The 21,380-nt window shown below is 57.2% G+C and overlaps 8 protein-coding genes across 9 annotated transcripts; 5 read left to right on the top strand and 3 right to left on the bottom strand.

Moving 5' to 3' along the window:
• Window positions 1–148: 148 nt before the first annotated feature.
• JDV02_008434 (uncharacterized protein) lies at window positions 149–3,301 on the bottom strand (the record flags this gene model as incomplete). Its single annotated transcript, XM_047990030.1, has 5 exons — window positions 149–1,846; window positions 1,896–1,961; window positions 2,016–2,167; window positions 2,216–2,823; window positions 2,877–3,301. 5 exons carry the CDS (start codon window positions 3,299–3,301, stop codon window positions 149–151), a joined length of 2,949 nt encoding a protein of 982 aa, XP_047846036.1.
• A 444-nt stretch (window positions 3,302–3,745) lies between these two features.
• Window positions 3,746–4,648, bottom strand: JDV02_008433 (uncharacterized protein). The gene has a single exon (XM_047990029.1). It carries the CDS (start codon window positions 4,500–4,502, stop codon window positions 3,990–3,992), a length of 513 nt encoding a protein of 170 aa, XP_047846035.1. The 5' UTR covers window positions 4,503–4,648; the 3' UTR covers window positions 3,746–3,989.
• Window positions 4,649–4,925: 277 nt separating this feature from the next.
• JDV02_008432 (uncharacterized protein) lies at window positions 4,926–6,103 on the top strand. Its single transcript, XM_047990028.1, has 2 exons — window positions 4,926–5,119; window positions 5,187–6,103. Exons 1-2 carry the CDS (start codon window positions 4,984–4,986, stop codon window positions 5,930–5,932), a joined length of 882 nt encoding a protein of 293 aa, XP_047846034.1. The 5' UTR covers window positions 4,926–4,983; the 3' UTR covers window positions 5,933–6,103.
• Window positions 6,104–6,509: 406 nt separating this feature from the next.
• Window positions 6,510–7,368, top strand: JDV02_008431 (uncharacterized protein; the record flags this gene model as incomplete). The annotated part of the gene is made up of 2 exons (XM_047990027.1): window positions 6,510–6,636; window positions 6,692–7,368. The coding sequence occupies 2 exons, from the start codon at window positions 6,510–6,512 to the stop codon at window positions 7,366–7,368; spliced, it is 804 nt and encodes a 267-aa protein (XP_047846033.1).
• A 1,551-nt stretch (window positions 7,369–8,919) lies between these two features.
• On the top strand, window positions 8,920–11,331 carry ACF2 (Endo-1,3(4)-beta-glucanase; the record flags this gene model as incomplete). Its single annotated transcript, XM_047990026.1, has 6 exons — window positions 8,920–10,086; window positions 10,132–10,276; window positions 10,329–10,627; window positions 10,680–10,768; window positions 10,824–11,248; window positions 11,315–11,331. 6 exons carry the CDS (start codon window positions 8,920–8,922, stop codon window positions 11,329–11,331), a joined length of 2,142 nt encoding a protein of 713 aa, XP_047846032.1.
• A 481-nt stretch (window positions 11,332–11,812) lies between these two features.
• JDV02_008429 (uncharacterized protein) lies at window positions 11,813–13,464 on the top strand. The gene is made up of 2 exons (XM_047990025.1): window positions 11,813–12,315; window positions 12,388–13,464. Exons 1-2 carry the CDS (start codon window positions 12,042–12,044, stop codon window positions 12,993–12,995), a joined length of 882 nt encoding a protein of 293 aa, XP_047846031.1. The 5' UTR covers window positions 11,813–12,041; the 3' UTR covers window positions 12,996–13,464.
• A 1,139-nt stretch (window positions 13,465–14,603) lies between these two features.
• Window positions 14,604–17,932, top strand: VCX1_7 (Calcium/proton exchanger CAX-like). 2 transcript variants are annotated; one of them, XM_047990024.1, is made up of 6 exons: window positions 14,604–15,046; window positions 15,631–15,876; window positions 15,930–16,141; window positions 16,205–16,435; window positions 16,489–16,999; window positions 17,061–17,932. In XM_047990024.1, exons 1-6 carry the CDS (start codon window positions 15,028–15,030, stop codon window positions 17,234–17,236), a joined length of 1,395 nt encoding a protein of 464 aa, XP_047846030.1. In that variant the 5' UTR covers window positions 14,604–15,027; the 3' UTR covers window positions 17,237–17,932. The 2 variants fall into 2 exon arrangements, with proteins under 2 accessions (XP_047846030.1, XP_047846029.1); XM_047990023.1 differs by having other exon boundaries at window positions 14,604–15,876.
• JDV02_008427 (uncharacterized protein) lies at window positions 17,684–21,237 on the bottom strand. The gene is made up of 3 exons (XM_047990022.1): window positions 20,714–21,237; window positions 18,627–20,660; window positions 17,684–18,490 (listed from the first exon to the last, which is right to left on the bottom strand). The coding sequence occupies exons 1-3, from the start codon at window positions 21,167–21,169 to the stop codon at window positions 18,308–18,310; spliced, it is 2,673 nt and encodes an 890-aa protein (XP_047846028.1). The 5' UTR covers window positions 21,170–21,237; the 3' UTR covers window positions 17,684–18,307.
• Window positions 21,238–21,380: the final 143 nt, after the last annotated feature.

Raw genomic sequence — 21,380 nt, 5'->3', positions numbered from 1 at the left:
CTGCACGTGAGGACTCCAACATGCATCATCGAGTCGCCTCCCGCACAGAATAAACGCTCCGCTGTGAAATGCGCAATGACGAACCTCTTATTTGCCTCCAGTACTTAAATGAACGTGTGAGATGCTTCAATGTCATGTCCACGCGCCGTCACAGGTCCAACTTCAAATCCAAGCTGTCCTCAATCCCCACCTCCACGACATTTCCGTTCGTGCCTCGCACGTAGTCGCTCTCGGGAGGACCCAGGTACGTGTACCTCAGATCCCCCAAGTCCATCATGAGCTTCTCTAGGATCATGTTTGGCTTGCGGAACCGTATCTCGAGCGTGTGAGCGCCCACGCCCACGCCGCGCAGATTGTGGTTCTTGCGCCACACGCAGTCCATGACGGCCACGTTCCAGCCGCGCGGCAGCTCCTTGTCGTTGCCTGGGTCGTCTTCGGTGAGGCGGTGCCGCTGCACCTCACCCCCGTCCCAGCGGAGGTCGTACTCCATGCGCTCGCGCGGGTTGGTCTCGAGCGTCATGTTGAATTGCAGCTCGAGGTTGGCGTTGTCGCGGCCCGAAAAGACCCAGACGGGGTACCGCAGGAACGGCAGCTCGTCGGCCTTGCTGAAGTCGGTGTCGTTGGGCAGCGTGACGGACCCGGCGAGCGGGCGACCAAGCGCCGGAAGGGAAATATACGGCGCCGTGGCCCAGTTGCCGGCATCGATGGCGAGATGTCCGCTCGTCTCGACGAAGCCGGTGAACTCGTCAGGAGCGTAGTAGTTTCGGACCACCATATGCACTTTCTCGTAGCCGTCCCGTGTGCCAATAATTTCGATGTAAACGCTCTCGTCAAAGGCAGGCGGTACCCTGGGCCAGTCAATAAGGATGGTGACTCTGGTGTCGTTGTCCTGTGGGCTGAGGTGCCCTTGGTACTGAGACAAAGTGATCCAGTCATACTGCGGCTTCGCAATCCACGAGAAGGCTTTCGTGCCGCGGTGAAAGACCTCAAAGTACCGCGATTGAGGGCCATAGGGCGTGGCAAAGGGTAGCGTGACACCTGGCTCGAGCCATTTACGCGATGGATGCGTCCGATCCGAGTCCTCATTGATGTGCCCCGGGTTGATACCCTCGTTGCCCTCTACTGCGATGCCCATGTGGCCAATGCTAGGGTTCGAATCCTCCTTGGTCTGGACGTAACACAAACCTTCAATCATGTTCCTCGATGGCTGGGCGCCGGTCGGTCCATACCCGTAGTGCGGCTGCCGCAGGTAGTGGTTCCATTTCCCATTGTTGATGCGGTGGTACTCTTGGGTCAGCTCGTGATCCTTGTCAAGCAGCTTGAGGCTTCGGAAAAAGAGCACATTGGTCGTGTTTCGCCGCTGCTTTGCAAATAGCTGGTTTCGGTACTGAGTGACGCGCAACAGTGTACATATATACGACGCCTTAATGGGCTGCAGCACGAGCTGGAAAAACGCCGACTTGTACTGTTCGTCGAGCTCGACATTGATGGACTTCGCATCTTTGTACAGCTTCTTCCATCGCGCAACAATGTTGTCCGCTTCATTGTACTTGAGCAAGACAAAGGTGTCCACGTCGATGTGGTCCTGTTTGCGCAATGCAACGAGCCGATCGAAGTCGTTCCACGCCTTGGCGATTCTACCAGAGTGCTCATCTCCGAACTCGCGCGTGGCAAGCCCCTTGTAGTAGGTGGTGAAGGCATCCGCGCGTATGGACTTGACATTCCAGGCCAAGTCGAAGGCGAAGCTCATCGGCACCTCGATCGGCTTGAGGTCACCAACGTTGATTACCCAAATGCGATTGGCGCCTCGCTCGTAGGCAAGTTGGAGTTGATGCCACGCCTTGCCCTGCATGGACGTCAGTACCTGTTTCCGATGAGACGCACGCTGATCGTACCAGGGTGTTGCTGTTCATCCACCGGTAGCACCGCGGATACCCAGTGTACTGGAAGTGGTAGTAGAACTGAAGCCGTGTCAGTGAAATGGCCGGGACGGACTGCAATCGGACTCAACGCACCCCAGAACCACCAGACCTCTTGAGTTCGTCCTCATTTGGCAGCCGGCGAAGCGTACCAAAGTTGTCGTCTGAGAACAAGAGCGTGACATCCTCTGGAATCTCCAGTCCATTGTCATAGTATTTCTGCACCTCGTTGTATAGTGCCATGAGCTCTGCAGTAGGGTCAGCAATGGGCAGAAAAAGGATCTCACGATACATACGAAGGACGCCATCCTCGCGGCCGTAATTATTCTTTATTATGTCTCGTTGAGTCGCCAGCACCTCGCGCAGGATCCTCGGCGGATCGCTGCCGTTGATGGGATTGTCGCCCTCGCCTCGCATGCCGAGGGTAAAGTACGACTCGTAGGGCCTTGCCCGCTCCGCACCTTCTTCAAAGTACTGCGTGACCTTGGCTCGGTTCGTGTCCCAATCCCACGTCCCGTCGGGCTGCGTCGTGGACCACTCGTTCATCGCTCTCTGCATCGGCTCATGGTGAGATGTCCCCATGACGATTCCGTACGTGTCGGCGAGGGCTTGATTTTTGGGGTCGTCAACGAAGAACGAGCGGCCCGGATAGGGATATCCTCGCCACATGGCCGGCCACATGAAGTTGGCTTTGAGTCGGAGCAAGAGTTCGAAGATGTAGTGGTACAACCTGGCGTCGAACTTGGGTCCGAACTTCTCATGCACCCACGAGTCCATACCGGGCGATTCATCGTTAATGAAGATGCCGCGATATTTGACGCTTGGCTCGCCGTTGTGGGTTGATACGGGCAACGCCCAGATCCCATCATGCCTCTTTGGCGGCACATCGGCCCACCAGTGCCACCTGGACAGCTTTAGTATCCATCCCGTCGTTTGTTTGAGGTGCCTCAAACTCACGGTGAGACCCCGATCTGCTCGCAAAGAGAGTATATGCCAAATATGGTTCCTCGCTTGTCGCTGCCCACAATGACCAAAGCATTGTCGAACAACCCTTGGAAAGGACTGGCGACGCAGGTGGTCATCCAAGACTCCCACTTGCCCTCAATGGGAGTTGTGTCGATGTCCCCACGATTCTGCAAGCTACGAATGGTCGAAGACTGTGGCACAGACCCAATAATGATGACCGACCTGGACTTTGTCGGTGAGGGGCGCTCCGTGATCACGGCGTTGCCGCCATTCCCGGTGACCTTGGCAAAGTCCTTGGAGAGGTTCCGCGCCGCAATGAAGACGCCCTCGGGCTCATTTTTTTCGATGTAGATGTCTGCGCCGACAAGATCGAAGCCCTTTCCAGGCTCAAAGGCCACAATTGGTTGCTCAAACATGATGGCGTGGTGTTGGGTCGATGAGGGGTCAGTTGGCGTTGACGGCAGCCTTGTCTCGGCCGCAGCAACCGCCGAGCCAGCCTTTTGTAACCGATGGAGGATGCAATAGACTACAGTCAGACACGCATGAGATGCCCTATGGTCTTGGCGTCCTTGTCACGCGGCCATTGGACGTAGCTGGAGTGCAACGTCCCTGGGAGCACAGGAAGCCACGAGGCCAGGGGAGACAGCGAAGTGGCAGATCATGCCGGGGAGAGCTTCTTTGGGTTTGGTCCAACGACGCGCGCCATGGAGAGAGGGCGTTGAGACCGATCCCAGGCACAAGGAATTACCTAGGTGTGGCGCGCAACGACCTGGTATGAAGCGTGATCCGGATGCGGTGGAAAGAGGCCATTTCCCGTCTAAGCGCCGATCCAACCCCACCCCCTCCCAATCAGCCCCTAGAGACTGTATCATCAGACCAACGGCAACTGTGGAAGGCTCGTTCATGCCATCGGCATCGTCGCCCTTGTGTATCTTTTTAGCAGTTCAGGCCCTCTATGGTCTGCAGATGCGGCCCGTGAAAGGGTTTCTGGAGGCGGCCCGACCTTCCGAACTCCCCCTCCAACCTGCTGCAGGTCTTTCCGCATCGGCAGCTTCCAGAAAAAGCGGACAGGGGCCTTGTTTTGCCGACCAATGGACCGTGGGCTCAGTCCTGTGCAATGTGACCTGCGGTTGCAACCTCGAGGATCTCCTGCTCAAGCCCGGGAACATGATGGACCTCGATGCCAGCCTCCTCCAGCATTCGGCGACCGGGGTTCCCTTGGACAAAAGTGTCCGGCTCCTGGACCCCAACATAGACTTGCTTGATCCAGGAGCTTTGCCTGAGGACTCTCTCGACACAGGGCAGCTTGCCGCTCAGACGCTTCGAGCACGGCTCCATGGTCGTGTATAGTGCATGGGGACTCGTGATGGCCTTGGCGAGCTCCTGTTCTGTAGTCGAATGGCGCTCTGCAAGTTTGATCAGGCAGGACTCCTCGGCGTGTGTGTTGCCCTGGCACTCAAGAGTGTATCCCGTCACCGCCGTGGGAAAGCTCTCTTCGTCTAGCTTGACGAGCAAGGCCCCGACTCGGAAGTTGGTGGGCTTTGGCGGCGACTTCCTGGCCTCGGCCAGAGCCTGTTGCATCACCGACTTGTGGTCATCTGCGGTTCTGGCTTGCATTGCGAGGGAGAGCGACGCACGGGGATCGTGATGCGGGGGGGAACAGACAGAACAGGCGCACGAGACTCTGCGAACTGCATGCAGCAAGATGTTGCTTTTCGAAGAGAAGCGCAACGGCAGGTATTCGTCGGCGTGGGACCTTGGAATGATTCCAAGGCAGTGGAGCCCTGAAGAGGTTGGCATTTTTTTTAGTAGCACCTCACCCGTAGAAACCGTGGAGGCCCAGGGCACCTACAAGCTGCAGGCTCGGCCGGCGGCGCACCAATTGCCGAGCGCGCCGGGGGTACGAAGTACTAACCTACCGTGGAGTCGCCCGTACCACCCCCCGACCCACTGAAGCTACTAGGTACTTTACCCGTCAGTGCAGTTCCAGGCGCGTCTCATCGCGTCACCTGCGCCAGGCACGTCGTCACGCTACCCTCCCGCATCATCAATCCCGCGACGCAGTGCCGCCCCCACGCAACGCAAAAGACTGAGCAGCATGTCCGACTACGAGGATGCCGTGGACAGCGAACCGCCCGCAATAGAGCCGTACGAGGTTCTCGGCCTCGAGCGCGATGCCACAGCCGACCAAATCAAGAGCGCGTATCGCAAGGCCGCCCTCAAGAACCACCCTGGTAGGCCTCACCATCGAATCGTGAACCAACGATCCATCCTAGACGCTGGCTAACCACTTCGATACAGACAAGGTCCCGGATAACCAAAAGTCAGCCGCGCATGACCGATTTCAATCCATCGCCTTCGCTTACGCCGTGCTGTCCGAGCCTGCGAGGCGAAAGCGCTACGATGCAACGGGCTCGACGGCCGAATCGATTATCGACGCCGAGGGATTCAACTGGAGCGACTACTACCAGGAGCAATTCAAGGACGCAATATCTTCTGACGCCATTAGCAAGTTTGCGGAAAAGTACAAGGGTTCTGACGAGGAAAAGGATGATCTGCTCATCGCGTACGAGCAGTGCGACGGGGACCTGGATCAGATCTACGAGCGCGTCATCCTCAGTGACGTGGTCGAAGACGACAAGCGATTTCGCCGCATAATCGACGAGGCTATTGAGCGGGAGGACGTGCCAGCGTTTGACGCCTACGTCAAGGAGAGCAAGAAGAGGCGGGCCGCGAGGCTAAAGGCGGCCAAGGCGGAGGCGACCGAGGCAGAGGACTATGCCAAGGAGCTCGGCGTGCATGACAAACTCTTTGGGGCGAAGAAGTCGAAGAAGGCAAAAGGAAGCTCGGAGGACGACTTGGCTGCTCTGATTCAGAAGCGGCAGCAAGACAGGTCGGCCGCCTTCTTAGACCAGCTCGCAGAAAAGTATGGCGCAAAGGAATCCAAGAAGAAGGGCAAGAAGAGGGCCGTAGAAGAGGAGCCGTCGGAGGAAGCTTTTCAAGCCGCGGCCGCAAAGCTCAAAGGCTCCAAGAAGTCTCGGCGATAGAGAACGGGGTGACGATGTTGGCTGTCGTGGGTAGTCGGCCGGAGTTCATGGTTGGCGTTATGGAAACCTGCTTGGAGGAATGGGCAGCATGGCGATGCGCAGGGACTTTTGGTCCCAGAGTAGCTTTCGAATTTAGTAACCAGGATGTCAAAGTGTTCTGCCTGGTTGGTGTCCTAACAATCCAAGTGCGTGTGCATGGGGTTTCCCCCAGTGGCGGTGAGCTGCCGCACGCCGGCCTTCAAATCGCATCTTTGTGGATAGAGTACGAACCTGGGAGTCTATTGTGCTGGAATGCCGTTGGCATGTTACGGGGCGGCTCTTGGCTGTTGCCATGGATGGCGGGGGACTGCGGCGGGGCAGCAGCCAGCCTCCACTGCTGGCAGGCTGGCGACCACGGTCCACAGTCACACGTCGTCACCCCATCCATCCCCGTGCGAGATCTGCTGACATTCCATACCTGCGTGAACCAACTTGACTGCTTCACGCCACTTTCCATGACCGCGCCTCGTCAACACCACCGGTGATCCCGCGCCATTGTCCCCGAGGACAGGCGCAGGGGGGCACTACTAGCCATGCCATGACCGACGCGCCCGGTCCCGAAATCTACCCGCGCTACTGCTTCCATCTGTCGCCCACCAGCAACAAGTGGTGTCTGCTGCGCGCCGCTGAGGTTCACGCGCTGGACCAGCACGCCGGCTTTGAAGGTACTGTCTGCGTCCCATGAGCGCCGTAACCCCGTCTGACTGGACACATCACTAGGGGAGAACTTCTTCTTCTACAAGAATCTACCGATAAAATGGGTGCGCGTGGTCGGCGTCGTGGTCGCGATTGACGACTTCTTCGGCCGGCGCGTCTACACCGTCGACGACAGCAGCGGGGCATGCATCGAGGCTCTGATTACGCGGCCAACCGGCAAGGATCCCAACGGGATGGTGACGGAGAAGGCCCAGCAGACGACGACTACGATGGCCAATGCCGCCGCCCTTGTCCCGGAAAAGTACAAAGACATTCACGTGGGGAGCGTGGTCGACGTCAAGGGACAGGTTTCCGAGTATCGAGGCGAGAAGCAAGTCATAGTCGAGAACATGGCCATCGTCCCAAGTACAGCGCATGAAGTACTTCTCTGGGAGAAGCGGGCCGACTTTCGGCGAACCATCCTCGACAAGCCCTGGGTGGTGAGCCGACGCGACCTCCGACGATGTCGCAAGGAGGCAGAGAGATCAGAAGAAGAGGATGCGGCGCGCAAGCGGCGCCGCTCCGAGGCCAAGGAGAAGAAGAGCCGGAGGCAGGAAGAGGAGGCATTGCGCGGACACGCGATCACCGGCTCTCGGGACAAAAAGAGCACGCGCAGCCAGGCGATCAGGGACGATATGCGGGAACTAATCCGCGGCGGCGCTTTGGAGGTGGCGGGGAAATACAGCGCTTTAGGTCTGTGATTCTGTGATATACCGTGCTCATTTCGCATCACCGGAAGCGGTTTGCGGTTGTACGCATGGGTCATAATACTGTGGTCATGGGAAATGGGGCTTGAGGCGATAGCAATCCCAATACCACGTCTGATCACCGATGCCACGAAAGTCGGCTCATGCGGGCACCGGGACAATATGACCCTTGGCACACCGCTCGTACATAAGACAGACTGTGTCGTGTCTCATTCCCAAAATGACACCAGGCCTCAGCGCACCATGTCAAGCGCAAAAGGCTCAGCCGCAGCGGGCGCCAACAGCGAGACTACTTTGCTATGCCAACCACACGCCAGGACCCTATGAGCCAACTCGAGACGTGCGCCGACATACCGCGTGGATGGAAATGGGGACTTGTGACTTGGCGAACTGATGGCTATTGAAAAGGGCTGCAGTATGTGGCTGGAGGGGGTCCTGGGGCGCTCAATAAGGTTTCTCTTCACATTTCGTGACAAGGCGTCTCGTGCTTGCCTCAGCAAGGAAGCGAGGGGGAGGAAGGTATGACATTGAGGAAAGAGCGAGCTACCCATTGTCGGGGCTACCACCATCGTGATCCACGGGGCTGGGTAAATAGCGCCCAGAGTCCTCCGCACACATCAATCTCCTCTCGCCGCTCGCGAAAGTCTTCACCTCAAGACCTTCATCCTAGGACCCCTACGCAAATACTACTTGTTATTATTAGCTTCCACCGTTTTTTGTCTCTGCCTCGTCTGATTGCCGCTGACAAGCTCCCGTGAACTGAATCAAACGGTACGTTGGCGTGCAGCGGTGACTTGTACGCGGCCTCGCGCAAGACAAACAAACATTCCGGTCCATGGCCGGCCTCCGCGCTGCGCGTGGGCCTGAATCACCTCCACAATCTAGCAGCTCGACGCTCCTCGCCTCGGAATGCAGAGAAAACTTAGTAGCTGCTACAATGCCTCATATTTCGCTTCCTTCATTGTCTTTATTTACCGGGCGGTCCATGGCGCTGCATGTCGTTTTGGAGCCGACTTGAACTAGCAACTAGATTGGACTCGCTGGCCCGAGTCGCACGTTTTCATCATGGGCTTGATTAATCTTACGTCGATACTCGGCGGGCTAACTTGCGCGCAGGCCTGCATCATTCGAATCAACAACTCGTCAACGAGTCTGCAGAAGCCAACGCCGCCCAGCCCCAGACCCATACCGCCCAGTGAGGTCGCCACACTCGACGAGTCGCGGATCTTACACCAGGGGCTCAACTACGCGCCGGTCTCAAGTCCACCCTTCGCGAATTCTAGTCATTTAGAATCTTCAACTGTTGGCGGCTTCGTGAGCCTGACCATCAGGACCAGTATCGCCCCTGACGCCACAATTCAGATTCCTCCCCCTCTCAGCACTGACGAACCTCACACAACCGGAATATTGCACACTGAGCTTGACGTCAAGGGCAGGGCCACACAGCCGCCTCTTCTCAGCCAAAATATATCCAGTCCAACTAGCATTCTCTCCGCCACCGGCCCCGCAACGAAGGCTGCATCGTCGTTACTGCCGCTCCGCACCATGGTTTCCAACGACATCTTTGCTGAGCCTATCGACACCAAGGCGCCCCCGTCCAACATTGCGGTCCGAGAAGACCATCCTGTACCTCGAAAAGGCATCCAGACAAAGGCGCCTCTCCAGACAAACAAGTTTTATTCCAACTTCTTCCTGGGAGATCAGCTCGGACCGACGTATACTTTCCCCTACTCTGTCCAGTGGGCAGGGGGGAAGGGCGCCAGCTCGAGCTGGGGCATCTCATGTTCGCACATCGAGGCTCATCAAAGAGTCTTTGGTCAGGAGAAGTTCAATGGAGCGGTATCTTACTATCTCAATCCTGTAGGGATCCAGTCCATGGTGATCTCGGCCAAGGAGCTAGGCAATAGCACACGCCTTTCCCTCGACAGCATCACGGCCTTCTCTGCCCGTATCGGACTCAGCAAAGACGACAAGTCACCGCCAGCGGTACTTTTTCCTCTAGTGCAGGGTATGGCGTACATTACGGCACAATTCGATGGTGCAGTCCCACTGCTCCAGACCGGCGTGTATTTCAAGACTATGAGTCGAATTACACGGGAGCCAAAGGAGCATGTTGCCAAGTACACTTTCAAGCTCGAGGACGGAACTACGTGGCGGGTGTACGCATGGAAGAGCAAAGGAGACGATCTCGACCTTGAGGTTATCAATAACGGGCTGGCCCAGTCGAAGAAACCGTTTCATGGCGTTCTCCAAGTCTGCAAGGATCCAGACACACCCAACTCTGAAAAGATACTCGATGATGGCGCCGGTATTTACCCTGTCGCTGTCGCTCTGTCTGGCTCAGCCTCTGGCGCCACGGGAAGCTACTCCTTCAGGTTTCAGAAGGAAGGCCACCAGGCAGGAGACCTATACATGTATGCGCTCCCACATCATGTCGATTCATTCAACAGCGAGACGAAACAACGGATCCAGAAGGTCCAGCTACAATCAACAACAAAGGGCATGGCAACCTTAGTCAAAGGGACCTATTGGACCATGGTTGAGCCGCACATGCCCGTGGACATCGGCTTTGATCCGTGGCACCCAGAAAAGGGCAATATTAGTCAACTCTCGGACAAGGCCAAACGTACAATCCGCGCCGCTGCAGCCAAGGAGGTGTCTCAAGACATGATATCGCAGTCCAACCTGGATTCAATGTACTTCAGTGGCAAGGTAAGGACCGCGCTCCGGCGACAAGTCACAAGCTGACACGCGCAGGCACTCGCCAAGTTTGCGACGATTCTGTACGTCATCAACAATTTGATTGGGGACAAGGCTCTCGCGCAGACTGGACTCGGGCAGCTCAAGGCCGCCTTTGCCATTTTCGTCGCGAACAAGCAAAAGTTTCCCCTCACTCATGAGAGTATGTACACTATATGCATGCTGGCAGGGCTTGGAATTAACCGGTTCACTAGCTGCATGGGGCGGAGTGGTGTCTTCTGCAAGTTATGTCACGGGTGACGCGGGTGCTGACTTTGGCAATACCTACTACAACGATCACCACTTCCACTATGGCTATCATATTCTCGCGGCGGCGACTATCGGCGAGATGGACCCCGAATGGGCCAAAGCAAACGCCGACTACGTCAACACTCTTGTGAGAGACGTTGCCAACCCCAGCACCAAGGACGGCTTCTTCCCAATGTGGCGAAATTTTGATTGGTACCACGGTCACAGCTGGGCCCATGGTCTTTATGCCGCTATGGACGGCAAGGTATGTCTTCAAACTAAGTGTAGATGGCCTGGTCATTCTGATGTTTGCACAGGACCAAGAGTCAAGCTCAGAAGACATGATGCATGCGTACGCCCTCAAAATGTGGGGTAAGGTCACTGGGGACACCGACTTGGAGGCCAGGTAAGAGTGTAGTCCATTGGAAGGAAGTACTTGTTGACCTCTGACCGTGTTATAGGAGCAACTTGCAGCTGGCGATAATATCGCGAAGTTTGTCAAGTTACTACCTGTACCGAGACGACAACTCAGTGCAGCCGAAACAATTCATCGGCAACAAAGTCGCAGGTATACTGTTTGAGAACAAGATTGACCACACGACGTACTTTGATCCGCATATCGAGGCAATTCAAGGCATCCACATGATCCCTATCCTGCCACCGACGCCTTTTGTCCGCGTCAGAGAATTTGTCAAGGAAGAATGGGACGCGTTCTTCAGCAACGGTCGCATAGACGACATTCAAAACGCTTGGAAGGGCATCATATACGCCAGCTATGCAACAGTAGACCCGAAGAAGGCGTGGGAGTTCTTCACCTCGGAGACGTTTGACCCGCAGTGGCTGGACGGTGGAGCGTCGATGACATGGTTCATGGCGTACGCCGCAGGTGAGTTGGACACGCTGCTCTCTGGCCTGCTGAAGCGCCGCTCAATTACTGACATGACAATTGTAGCATTGGGTGATATCTGACGATGCCACGCGCGCCGTGCGATGAAAGGGACTTGATGCGTTATGACTAGACCTGGCGAGCCCAAGGAGGCCTCGATACTTCTACTTTCGTATGCATAAAAGCGAATGCTGTTGGCATCTTAGAACTTGGAGGTGGCAGTCTGTATGTTGGTAGGAACAATTGATACCCTGCATGATGTTTCAACCGCGAGGCATGTTTGCTGATGCCAAGTGAGATGGGTTTCTGGGCGTGCAAGTAAGTGTGCAATGCCAAGGCTTTTCCTCTTCCGTGGAGACGGGAGCTGCCGAGATGGCTGCATGCCAAGCTTGAGGCCCAACCGTCAACAAGCCGTACGTTTTGAATAGTGAAGACGAGCCACTTCAACATGTTGATGGGGAACGAATGGTCCTCAGGGACAGGGTCGTTGCGAACCAACGACACAAAAACGGAGGAGGCCTTAAGCCGAGGTTTCAGCCCCCACGATCGGCTCGGGCCCGGCCACTCGGCCGGGAGCGAACTAGAAAAAACTCGGTCGGCGCCTACCAAATCGGGCAAGCACAAGCCTCAGGGGTCAACAACCGACGATGGACAGGTAATAAGTCTACGACGCCGGTCGGCACGCGACGGCGGGGGTCTTTTACTCTCGTCACATTCGCGGCTTGAGCATCGGCGTCGAGCCTCGTTCAATCCTCCCCTTGCAATCCCCGGCACGCACGACGCGCGACAGAAGATGAGGTTGCCAACGGCGGGGCGTCTCGCCGCGTCGGTGCTTGCGGTCGGTGCGCTCCTCGTGGCGGTGGCGAGCGCGGCCGACGGGGACGTGAGCTGGGACAAAAACAAGGTGCTGGGTATCCAGGGCGGCCTCGTTCCCGCAGGCGAGCCCGTCATGATTTACACCAACGTGTCAAACAGCAAATATGCCAAGGGCGGGTTCGAGAAAATGGAAGTCTACCTGGACGTGCAGGGGAAGCAGAACGCCACCACATTCTTCCCCGACGTCTACTGTGAGTGGCTACATACCACGCACTCACTTGTTTGCTGGACGAGTTTGCTGACACGCAGGTGACAAATAACAGGCGTCATCGCCCCGTGCGTCTGGACAAACGTCACGGCCTTCAACGTCACAATACCGAAGGACGCGTTCCCATCTGGGGCTGAGATGAAGATATGGTCCGAGATCTATGGGTCGCACCAGCCAGGAAAGGATCCAGGAGGCTTCGTCCACCCAGACGAGGGCGTGCGATTCAACTTGACGAGCGGCAACGGGTCCTTCTCCGACTACGAGAAACGCAACGGCTGGTCCATCTTCGGCGGCGGCGCATATCTCTTCCCTTGCGACGTCATCACCTGCGCGAGGATGTGCATGGTCATGTATCTGGACCCCAACAAGTCGGGTCTGACCCAGTCATACACACGAACGATGAAGAGCTGTGTCGAAGCATGCGGGTCATATGTTGAGTCCGACCTGGAGCGGCGCAGCGACTGCATCACGACCAATGCGACAGACCACAAAGAGACGGGGTCCAAGGGTGGATCGGACAGCGGATCGGGCCATGGATCTGACGGCAAGTCCAAAGACGGTGGTGAATCGTCAGCTCCGGGGCCGGTGGCCGTGACGGATCAGGCCGGGCGGATGCTGATGGTGGCTTGGTCGCTGGCGTGGCTTGTCATCTGGAGCTTCTGACGTTAGTAGGGGTATGCGTAGTTAGTAGTCAGCGGCTCTGCGCATGAGCAAACGTGATTGCTCGGTCAAACAGGCTCGGTCAAACAGTCTGCATGTCAAGTGAGGCAGTGCAGCTTGGGCGAGCTAGTGGAGGGGGGTCCAGGGATATGGAGAGCCGCATCAATGGGAGTTGAAATAAGCTATGGCGGCATGGCGGTAGAAACGTGGGCGAGCGTGGCTGAGCAGCTTTCGAGCGTGGGTCGATGCGACGACGTCTCAAGTTGGAGGTACGGGATGCGTGTGGCTCACGGGCGACGGGCGATGACCTCAACTTGAGGCCGGAAAAAAAGCAACGAAGGGGCAGCTGCCCACTGAGGTGATGGGAACGGTGCACATGCTTTTCTGGCGGGGAAGGAGGGAGAGAAGGAGGGGGTGGCGTCCTGGCGGCGCTGCTGATGCAGGGCCAAGCTCAGATGCAAAGGAAAAGTCGCATATTTCGGTACGCACCAAGTACAGGGTGAGCGCTCTGCAGAATGCAGCGAAAGGCTGGTGAAGGCACGAGAGTGACATGGACAATCCCTGTCCGTGACACAAAAAGTCGCCATGCGTACCGCCGGCCCGGTGCCCCTGGTTATCTTACCCGCGTCCACGCGACCAGCCCAAGACGCTGTTTGGCTGTGTACTGCTGGGCACGTACCTGCCTTATGTACGCTGGTACTCCGTACTGACTAACGTTACTGGGTAGTAGGTACCTCGGGCGGTATGGATATAGCTCCGGCATCCGGGCAGGTCCTGTCCTTCCTCGCTCTGGCGCTTGCCACTTCCCGTCCGCGACAAACGGCAAGCGCGGCGCAGAACACCGTGGCTTGCGCGGATACGTAGGTACAGGGCTATGTAACACAGGGCCCCATGATGACGTGGGGTGGAGATTGAAAAATGGCAGGAACTGGGGACAATTACGCAGAATGAGGGCAGGAACCTGGTGGTGGGTGGCACAGCAGCATGAGCAGTACGGGCTGCCGGAAGTACCCTGGCCGAACGGCGCATGACAGACCGACTGGGAAAGAAGCAGCATTGACAGCTTCCCTCGCGGTGCGGCACTTGAGCCAGGTGGCAGGAGCTCCCGGGAGCTGCTACCTAGGTACGAAGTAACTTGGTGCATCAGCTTTGAGCCGAGAAACTCGTTGCCTTGGGTTTGTCGCCCGTGGGTACTACGCGCTTAGCACTTGAAACCCCCACTGCCTACCTAGTACCAGGTAGGTCTCTCTGCACAGCTGGCTCAGGGATCCAGGCGGGCTCTAGCAGCTCCTTCCGTCGCGCGGCAGGGCACGCACCTTGGGGCTTGACGATGCTGCTCGAAGACGTGGCCAAAGCAGCAGAAGCAGTAGCAACAATTGGACAGCTGACGTTGGGGCCGGCTCTGGAACTGCATGATAAGGAGGGACACGAGGCCATCCTGTCGTGCGTGCATGCGTTGTCTTTACAGGACAGACAGACAGAGGGCCGGCCGGCCGGGCCATGACGCGCGCCCAACCGAGGCGAGGCGACAGACGAGGAGGCCTCCCAAGAGAGCCAAGCTTTCTTCCGGCCGATCGGCCACTAGCGGCGACCAGCATCCTGCATCGCGCACAGAGACCGTCTCTCCCGTCTTTGTGTCACCACTCACCATCTCCTCCACCTCCACCTCCGCCCCCAGCAACCACACACACACACACACACCTCCAGCTCTCCTCTCCTCCCCGACTGCAGGCGCTCATTGCAACGCCAGGCCACCTTCTGCGATAGCCTCGCCCAGAACGGTTCGTACGGCGCCAAACACACTCGTCCAGAAGCCCATCCGTATCAAATCAATGCCCACCCTTGCCCGCCCGTCAGTCTAGATTCCAGCCGCTACCCCACAGTCTAACCTTATATTGCGCCATCGTCATTCGGCGCTTTCGCCCAGCGCTCCTTTCTCCTCAGCTTATTAGCCCGTGAGCCACCTCAACGGCCCTGCACAAGTCTCATCCTCACCCTTGTCATCGTCCTCGTCGTCGCCCTCATCATCCTCGTCATGGTGTTTGGCGGTCTGTGTAAGTCGCCTCCGCTCCCCGTCGCGCGTGCCGTCCCATGCTTGCTTGATCTTCCCGCCTCTGCCTCACCATCGCTCCGCCGACGATCCTTCACGCGAAACATCCACACCCACCCACACACACACACTCTTTCTCTCTTTGCCACGACGACGACGACGACGACGACGGACCGCGGGAGCCCATCCATCTCCAGCATTGCTCATCCTTGACTCGGGCTTGCAAGCCTTTTCCCTCCACCAACCCCAAACGCGCTTCCATTTTGCACACCCCACTCCCTTAAAGTGACCCAGCTCAGCAGCGCCGGTTCGCTCGTGGGTGCGCCACAGCTTGCTTTGGCTTCACACACCCTGTCAGCAGCTTTATTATTTTGTCCTCGGTGCCTTATTTGCCCTTCTCCTCTTCCCGTTTTCATTCCGGTCTCGACCGCTTCACTTTTGGGCGACTCCCTCCTCCACGCGCCTGGTGCGACCTGACTCCTGCACTACCGCTCCCGCCCTTCCGCGAAGCCTGCACTTCCGCCCGCAGCGTGTAGCCTCGCATTCCCCGATCCGTATGAGCTAACCGGCTCGTGCCTTGCTCAACAGACAACCTCAGCTATCGACAACAGCGACGTCAGATGAGTTTCAAACCGAATCGCGGCGCCGACGAGCGCACGCCGCTCATCAACGGCGAATCGTCAACGGACAATGGCCACGTCGTGCAGCAACCGCGCTCGGATGTCTACGCCTTCTTCCTCGATTATCATCACACTCCGGGCCGCGACAGCGAAAGCCTACCTATCCGGAGCTTGGCTTATACGTGGCACATCGCCAAGGTGACCCTACTCAGCAGTATGTTGGACAAGGCACATGGCCCCCTTGAAGATGCCACTGACAAAAGACAGACTATGTCAACTTTCTCCTTGTAATGGTACCAATCGGCATTGTTGCTGGCGTCATGGGCTGGAACCCGACCGCCGTCTTCGTCCTCAATTTCTTCGCCATCATCCCGCTTGCCGCTGTCTTATCTTTTGCCACGGAAGAAATTTCATTGAAGCTTGGAGAAGCACTGGGAGGCCTACTGAATGCCACTTTTGGCAACGCCGTTGAGTTGATTGTATGCGAACCCCCATCTTTGCTCGGTAAAAGCTGTCTATGGGACGAAGCTAACGAGGCCTAGGTCAGCATTGTTGCCCTCAGGGACGGCCAGATCGAAGTTGTTCAGTCCTCCATGCTCGGTTCCATTCTATCCAACTTACTCCTTGTCATGGGCATGTGCTTCTTCTTCGGTGGTCTTCGACATCGCGGCGCAAATGGCCGCGGCACGGAGCAGGAATTCTCTGCTGCCGTTGCGCAGACGACTTGCTCACTCATGACGCTTTCTTCGGCCTCACTGGTCATTCCTGCAGCTGTACGCATCCTTATCCGTATCTTGCATGATTTAGAAGTGCTAATCCGGCTTAGCTGTACGCTGTGATGAACCAGAACGGCTCTGAGGATAAGGGCAAAAGCATTCTCGTCTTGTCTCGTGGCACTGCCATCATTCTCCTCCTTCTTTACGTACTGTACCTTATTTTCCAGCTCCGGACGCACAGCAACCTTTTCGATGCCGAGAGGCAGGCCGCTGCCGACGAAGAAGAGGAAGAGCCTCACATGGGTGCCATCGCCGCCGCCGGAGTCCTCGTCGTCGTCACTGTCCTCGTTGCCATTTGCGCCGAATACCTAGTTGGAAGCATCGACGACATTGTCCGGAGCGCAAACATCAGTAAAGCATTCATCGGTCTCATCTTAATTCCCATTGTGGGCAACGCTGCGGAGCATGTGACGGCTGTGGTGGTTGCCCTGCGCAACAAGATGGACTTGGCCATGGGTGTTGCCATTGGGTCTTCTATTCAGATCGCTCTGGGCGTCACCCCTTTCCTGGTCATTGTCGGCTGGATCATCGACCGCCCCATGAGCCTCCATTTTGAGACTTGTAAGTTTCTCGTTCAATCTGTTGCTTGCAGAACTCGGTAAAATCTAACCGGGTCAACCAGTCGAGACTGTCGCATTCGCCGTGTCTGTGCTGGTAGTCACCTATACCGTACAGGATGGAAAATCAAACTACCTCGAAGGCGCCATGCTTCTCGGTCTTTACATCATCATCGCGGTGGCGTTCTACGCTACTCCGGCCGACGCCCTCGACCAAGTTCGCGGCCTCATCATGGGGTGAAAGTGCTGACTCGCTGAGGTGGTCTCCCGTTGCTTGGACACCCTGTTCGATTCGGCACTCATACTTTTTCCTTTACTTTGACATAGTCGACTAAATGACTCCGGTGACCGCCCCGCCTTGCAGCGCCACCGATCGGTCGCTAGCGACTGGTGTCAAGCAGCGATTTCCTTGTGTATATTACTACAGGTGGCACTAGTGTGGTTGGTGGTAGTAAGCTGCGGCAAGACAGCCTTGGCCAGCTGTTGACGCCCACGAAAATGGTGGAGGTCCACGCGGACCTGGTGCCTTAAAACAGGATGCTTTTTTCTTTTGTTTTGATGCGAAGTACTGCAGGGAAGGGATCGTGTTTATACCTTCCATTAGCGAGGTAGGAGTTACGGTGACTGGAATCAAAGCACGTAGTGTTATGGATGCATCATATGTCAGACACTACCACGTTCAAATTCTGCGCATGTAACCGGGGTCGGCACCAGGGGCTCGCTCTAACAGAAGACCGCGCTGCACAGTGCTGGCGTGAAAGTCGTGCTCTGGGCCGTAGTGGCCTGGAGCATACCCTCACAAACGAAATATCTTGACTGTACACGCTGACACTCGAGGCCTTGGAACGCGGATCCGCCGATTCGTATCACGTTGCCATTGTTGAGTATGCCCAAAAGTGGTCATCTAGCTTGTCTACATTGGCTTCCTCTGTCAAATACCATTGAACTTTTGACTCCTGAATCACGGCCAGACATCAATCAACGAACCCAGTCTGTAGGCGACACAGGGAGGAGCCGAAGCTAGTTGTTGTGTGGGACGCGCCACGCGCCACATGCAGTATGTTTGTTGCTTCCCGATTTACAAGTGTGTGTGTGTGTGTGTGTGTTCTAGATAGTTGCCTGGGGAAGGGGGGTAAATGTGATTGATATTTTGGCTTGTTCATCATATCATGTATTGTGTACCCTGTGCCACATGAAGCAGCAGAACGGGGCGGAGACACAAGAGGAGCTGTCCCACCGCCGGCCCCCCTTGAAGTCGCCTCTACACGGCGAGGTATCCATCCCATCGTTGACGCAGGGCTCCGGACTGCGCCTACGCCATGGGCTTGGACATGGGCGCGATGATGCCCTGCTTCATGAGCACGCGCGGCTTGGTGCCGTCTTGGAAGGTCTCCTTGGTGGACCACTCGGGCCCGACGGGCAGCCGGAGGGAGCGCTCGTACTGCTGCCGCGACTCGAAGGGGTGGGGGAGCTGCGACGCGAGATACCGGTCGTTCTGGTGCGGCGGGAAACGCTCGGTCAGCGAATCGGACTTGATTTTTGTCGTCTCTTTTTGGGGCAGAATCACGGGAGATCTGGGTAGGAAGAAGACGAAGGACAAGGAAACAGGTGTAAGATAGCTCAGGACATACCTTCTTGACGCGCTTCTCGTTGATTATGACCCTCTCCAGCTTGGCGTCCTGCCGGTCCTTCTTCTTGATGCCCTCCACCTTCGTCAGGAAACGACCCTGGTGGCGCTTCTTCTCCTTGCTGCTGACGCCGTCGCCCACCCACGAGCCCCAGCCGGGCAGCGTGTTGTCAATGACCTTATCGTCGTCGGCCTCGGCGACCTCAGCCTTTTCGCGCTCGAACTCGCCAACGACCTCGTCGCCGGCAAACGTACGAGATAGCAGCTCCTGGTCGCGGATCGCCAGAGGCATGTGCTGCTCCGTCTCCGACTCGGACGCGCTCGTGTTCTCGTCGTCATCAGCCCGGGCGGCTCTACGGGGTTTCGGCTTGGACGGGCGGATCGTGTTCGAGAAGGTGGAGTCAAAGTCGATGCCCTCTGCCCGCGAGCTCGAGGTGGCGGCGCTTTTCTTCTTCCTGCGGAGTGTCTCGCCGCGGGACCATGCGCTGGCTTTAGACGCGGCTATCTCGGCGGGTGTGTCGGAGGGTTGGTTCCAAGCTGCCTTCGAAGAGCCGTTTGTCGTTATCACGACATCTGCGGCGCTCTCGTCCTCATCACCCTCGGCGCGGTTTCTTCGAGCGTTCCTCTTGGTGGTGTCCAACGCGGTCTCAAAGGCGTTCGCCTTGCTGGTCCCGTAGCTCCTCCTGCCGACCTCGCCCGTTTCCTCTTCATCCGAGTCGACTGCTTCGTCACCATCCAGTTCGCGCCTGATCTGCTTGATCATGTCGTCGTTTGCCTTCTTTTTCGCGGCCTCAGCCTTTTGCATGAACTTAAGGCCCATGATACCAGACTGTGGCGCATCGTCTTCTTCCTGCAGCTCGTCCAACTGCCGACGAAGAACCTCGTCATCGTCATCCCCAGAGCTGCTGGTAGCATCCGAGTCGGATTCGTCAACGCCACCTCTCCGACCTTCTTTGCGCCGCCGAAGCTCCTCATCCTTGCGGGCCATCTCTGTCAGGCCGGCCCTGAAGTCGTCGTCCCATACCGCCCGCTTAGTCCTGGCACCCATCTTCGCCCACTTGCTTTCCTTGTGGCGCTGGCCAACCCGTTCAAGAGCTCGGCGGCGGTCCTGCGCCTCGCGCTCCGCCTCGGAGTCGATCTCGCCGGCCTCCTCGTCGTGTTTCCGCTCGGCCATCTCGTCGCGCTCTCTTTGTTTCCGGTGCACGCGATGGTACGCCTTGCTCTTGATCTTCTTGATGCGCTTGGCGCGCTTGGCCTCCCGATCGGCAAGCTCGCGCTCCTTGCGCTTCTTCACCAGCGCCTCCTTCCGCGAGAGCAAATTCCCCTCCTCGTCAAATTCTTGCGGCTTCGGCTTCGGCTTTTTCTCCATGGAGAGGCCGCTTTGCTCCATAATCGACATGATAGTGGACTCGAGCTCGTTGCTGGCGTGCTTGACCGTGAGGGGCTGTATCTCAGTCGTGTCCAGGCCCGCGGTGTCGGAGTTTTGCGGCAGGGGAAAAACAAGATGCTCTGCCCGGCGGTTCTGCTTTACCGTCTCTGTCCAGCGGTCCAACGTCTCGTTGGTCTTTTCGTAGGCGACAGCACGGTCGAGGCGGCCTTGCTCTCGTCTTGACAGCGGCACGTCCAATCGCTTGGTAGCGCCCGGTCGCTTCTCCTTCTCCTCTTTATTCATGAGCTTGACAGACTTCTTCATAAAGGCGTCGTCGAGGCCTGTCAACCCCAAATCGCTGAGGTTAATCTTGGGCTTAGACACTGGCTGATCGCCCTTGTCTCGGGCACCGCCGTAGTCAGAGACCAGGCCTTGTAGCGCTTCCAGTCTTTCGGGGTCCACGTCATCTTCTTCCTCGTCTTCAGAGGATTCATCTTCGTCTGACCCATCGGATTCTTCTTCGGAGCCTCCAGAGCCGGATTCGTCATCCGCCTCGGGTTCGTCATCGGATTCTTCCTCGAACTGGTCCAGAGCGGTGGCGAGATCAATAGCGTCGGCCCCAAGAGTTTGGCCCTCGTCGTCTTCAGAGTCGTCCTCCGAGTCATCATCCTGTGCACCAACATTAGTGAACGTATTGGTGTAGTGATCGACGCGGCGCTTACCTCGGCCTTCTTCGATTTTGACCCACGAAACGAGTATTCCTCAAACTTCTCGTTATCGCTATCGCCAAAAGCGTCGTCGCTTTCGATTTCAGAGTCCTCATCGTCCTCTCGCAGTCCGCCTAGGCGCCACTCGTTACCCTCGCTGTCGCTGCCGTACTCGGCGTCGTCATCGCCGCCGCCGGGCTGGGAGACGGCCTTGGCCTTTTTCCGCTTAGGCATCACTTCCTCATCCTCATCCTCATCTTCCTCGTCTTCCTCCCGCCCATGCTTCCGCTCAATGTCCGCATCGAGCTCCCGCGCCCTGGGCGTCTTCTTGTGCTTGGTCGGGAAGCGTTCTTGGGCGATGCCGAAAGCGTCCAGCGCATTCTTCTGCGCCCTGGCCTTTGACTTTTTGTTCGGAGCCCTGGGTTTCGGGGCAGCAACCAGAGACCGGCCGTGCGCCTGTCGTCCGGGCATCTTTGTTGTTTGCTGTCCACGTCGGCTCGCGGGATGTGAGATTTATCGATGCGTCCAGCCAGTCCGTCTCAGCACGGGCATCGAAATCGGCTGGTGCTTGAATTTTCTGCCGCGTCGAAAAATTTGGCGGTGAAGGTTGCTCTGGCGGGGTTCCCCTGCAAGGGTCCCGCCTATCACGTCCCCGTTGATTCCGGACGCCTCGGCGGCCCAA

This window comes from Purpureocillium takamizusanense, chromosome 8, assembly GCF_022605165.1.
Source record: "Purpureocillium takamizusanense chromosome 8, complete sequence".
NCBI classification, from domain to species: Eukaryota; Fungi; Ascomycota; class Sordariomycetes; order Hypocreales; family Ophiocordycipitaceae; genus Purpureocillium; species Purpureocillium takamizusanense.
This window is presented reverse-complemented; position numbering and strand designations above follow the sequence as displayed.